Source organism: Austrofundulus limnaeus, unplaced genomic scaffold, assembly GCF_001266775.1.
Source record: "Austrofundulus limnaeus strain Quisiro unplaced genomic scaffold, Austrofundulus_limnaeus-1.0 Scaffold620, whole genome shotgun sequence".
NCBI classification, from domain to species: Eukaryota; Metazoa; Chordata; class Actinopteri; order Cyprinodontiformes; family Rivulidae; genus Austrofundulus; species Austrofundulus limnaeus.
Window position 1 is genome coordinate 250286 of NW_013953022.1, and position 1146 is coordinate 251431.

The following is a 1146-nucleotide window of genomic DNA, read 5'->3' on the forward strand; positions in this document are numbered from 1 at the left end:
AAAAATAAATCTGTTCTTTTTTTCTTATAAAAGACTAAATAAAACAAAAATATTGGTGGTAATTTTTGACGTTTGTAACTTTACAAACGGCAGCCCATAGGAAACATCTTGAATTCATGCTTGATCCTCAGCAGAACTGAACACCTGAATGCAGCACACACATCAAGTCTTTTGCTCTGACTCTTCAGGTGCGTGTAGGTCAGATTCTTGTCTTATTTTCTGGACTGAGCTTTTACTCTGTGGACTTAGGATGAACTAAAAAAGAAAACTAAAAGAAAAAAGAAAGAAAGTGTTTAGAGTACTTCAGATGGGGCCTGATGAACCAAAATGAAGCAGAAAGACACAGTGAGTCAAAACCTTCCTGTGAACTCTTCAGGACTGTCATTTTAAACAAACTTGTGTGTTTTTCATCAAACTGAAATTAAAAGAATCTTCTCAACGACTGTGATCAGAATCAAAAAGTCCATTACCTGTCCTCTAAACTCCACTGCTTTGAGTCCAGCATACACAGGTATAAAGCTGCTGGCAAGCAGAGCCTGGAGAGGTTAGAGGACTGTTACTGTCCAGATCCAACACTGAGGACAAAACTGAGGACAAACAGGTGCAGACAGGAAGAACCTACTTTAATCAGCTCGTCTCTGGAGCTAAACCTGGACACCATGCAGTTCTTGCCGCTGCGTGAGTGTGTGATGGACACATGGAGGCGATCATTAGCCAGACTGTGAGCCTCTGTGGGAAGAATCTCCTCTATTCCATCCCTGCAGAAGAGATGCAGACATTTCTCAGGGTTTAATGAGGACAAGTTCACAGAGTGGAAACAACTCAGTCATCTCTGTACCTGTCTGTGGCACAGCTCCACACTAAACATTAAGACATGAAGCATTTTAGGACTTCTTCTGCTTTACTTCAAACATTAGGTTTTTATTCCACTAACAACACGGGCCACACATTCTTTAGTTAAACTGGTCTAGTACCATAAGAAGAAGTTTTAGGACTGGAACTTTAGGAAAATGTCAAACTTGATAAGAAAAATCCTTAGTTTGTTTTCTACTATCTGAGTTTTTAAGGAGTGTTTGCTGACATTTATTTATTTATTTATTTATTTATTTATTTATTTATTTATTTATTGTCTCTGAACATCACAAA

The 1146-nt window shown here is 38.3% G+C and overlaps 1 protein-coding gene across 5 annotated transcripts in view; it reads right to left on the minus strand.

Annotated features, from left to right (window-relative positions):
* pnpla4 (patatin-like phospholipase domain containing 4) overlaps positions 1–1146 on the minus strand; it is a 17798-nt gene that overhangs the window by 9304 nt on the left and 7348 nt on the right. For 4 of the 5 annotated variants that reach the window (XM_014027167.1, XM_014027166.1, XM_014027170.1 and 1 more), the window contains 2 exons: positions 623–758; positions 471–536 (listed from right to left, as the gene is read on the minus strand). In XM_014027167.1, coding sequence (XP_013882621.1) covers positions 471–536; positions 623–758 — 202 coding nt within the window. The remainder of the gene's footprint in view (positions 1–470; positions 537–622; positions 759–1146) is intronic. The other variant, XM_014027168.1, reaches the window with a different exon arrangement.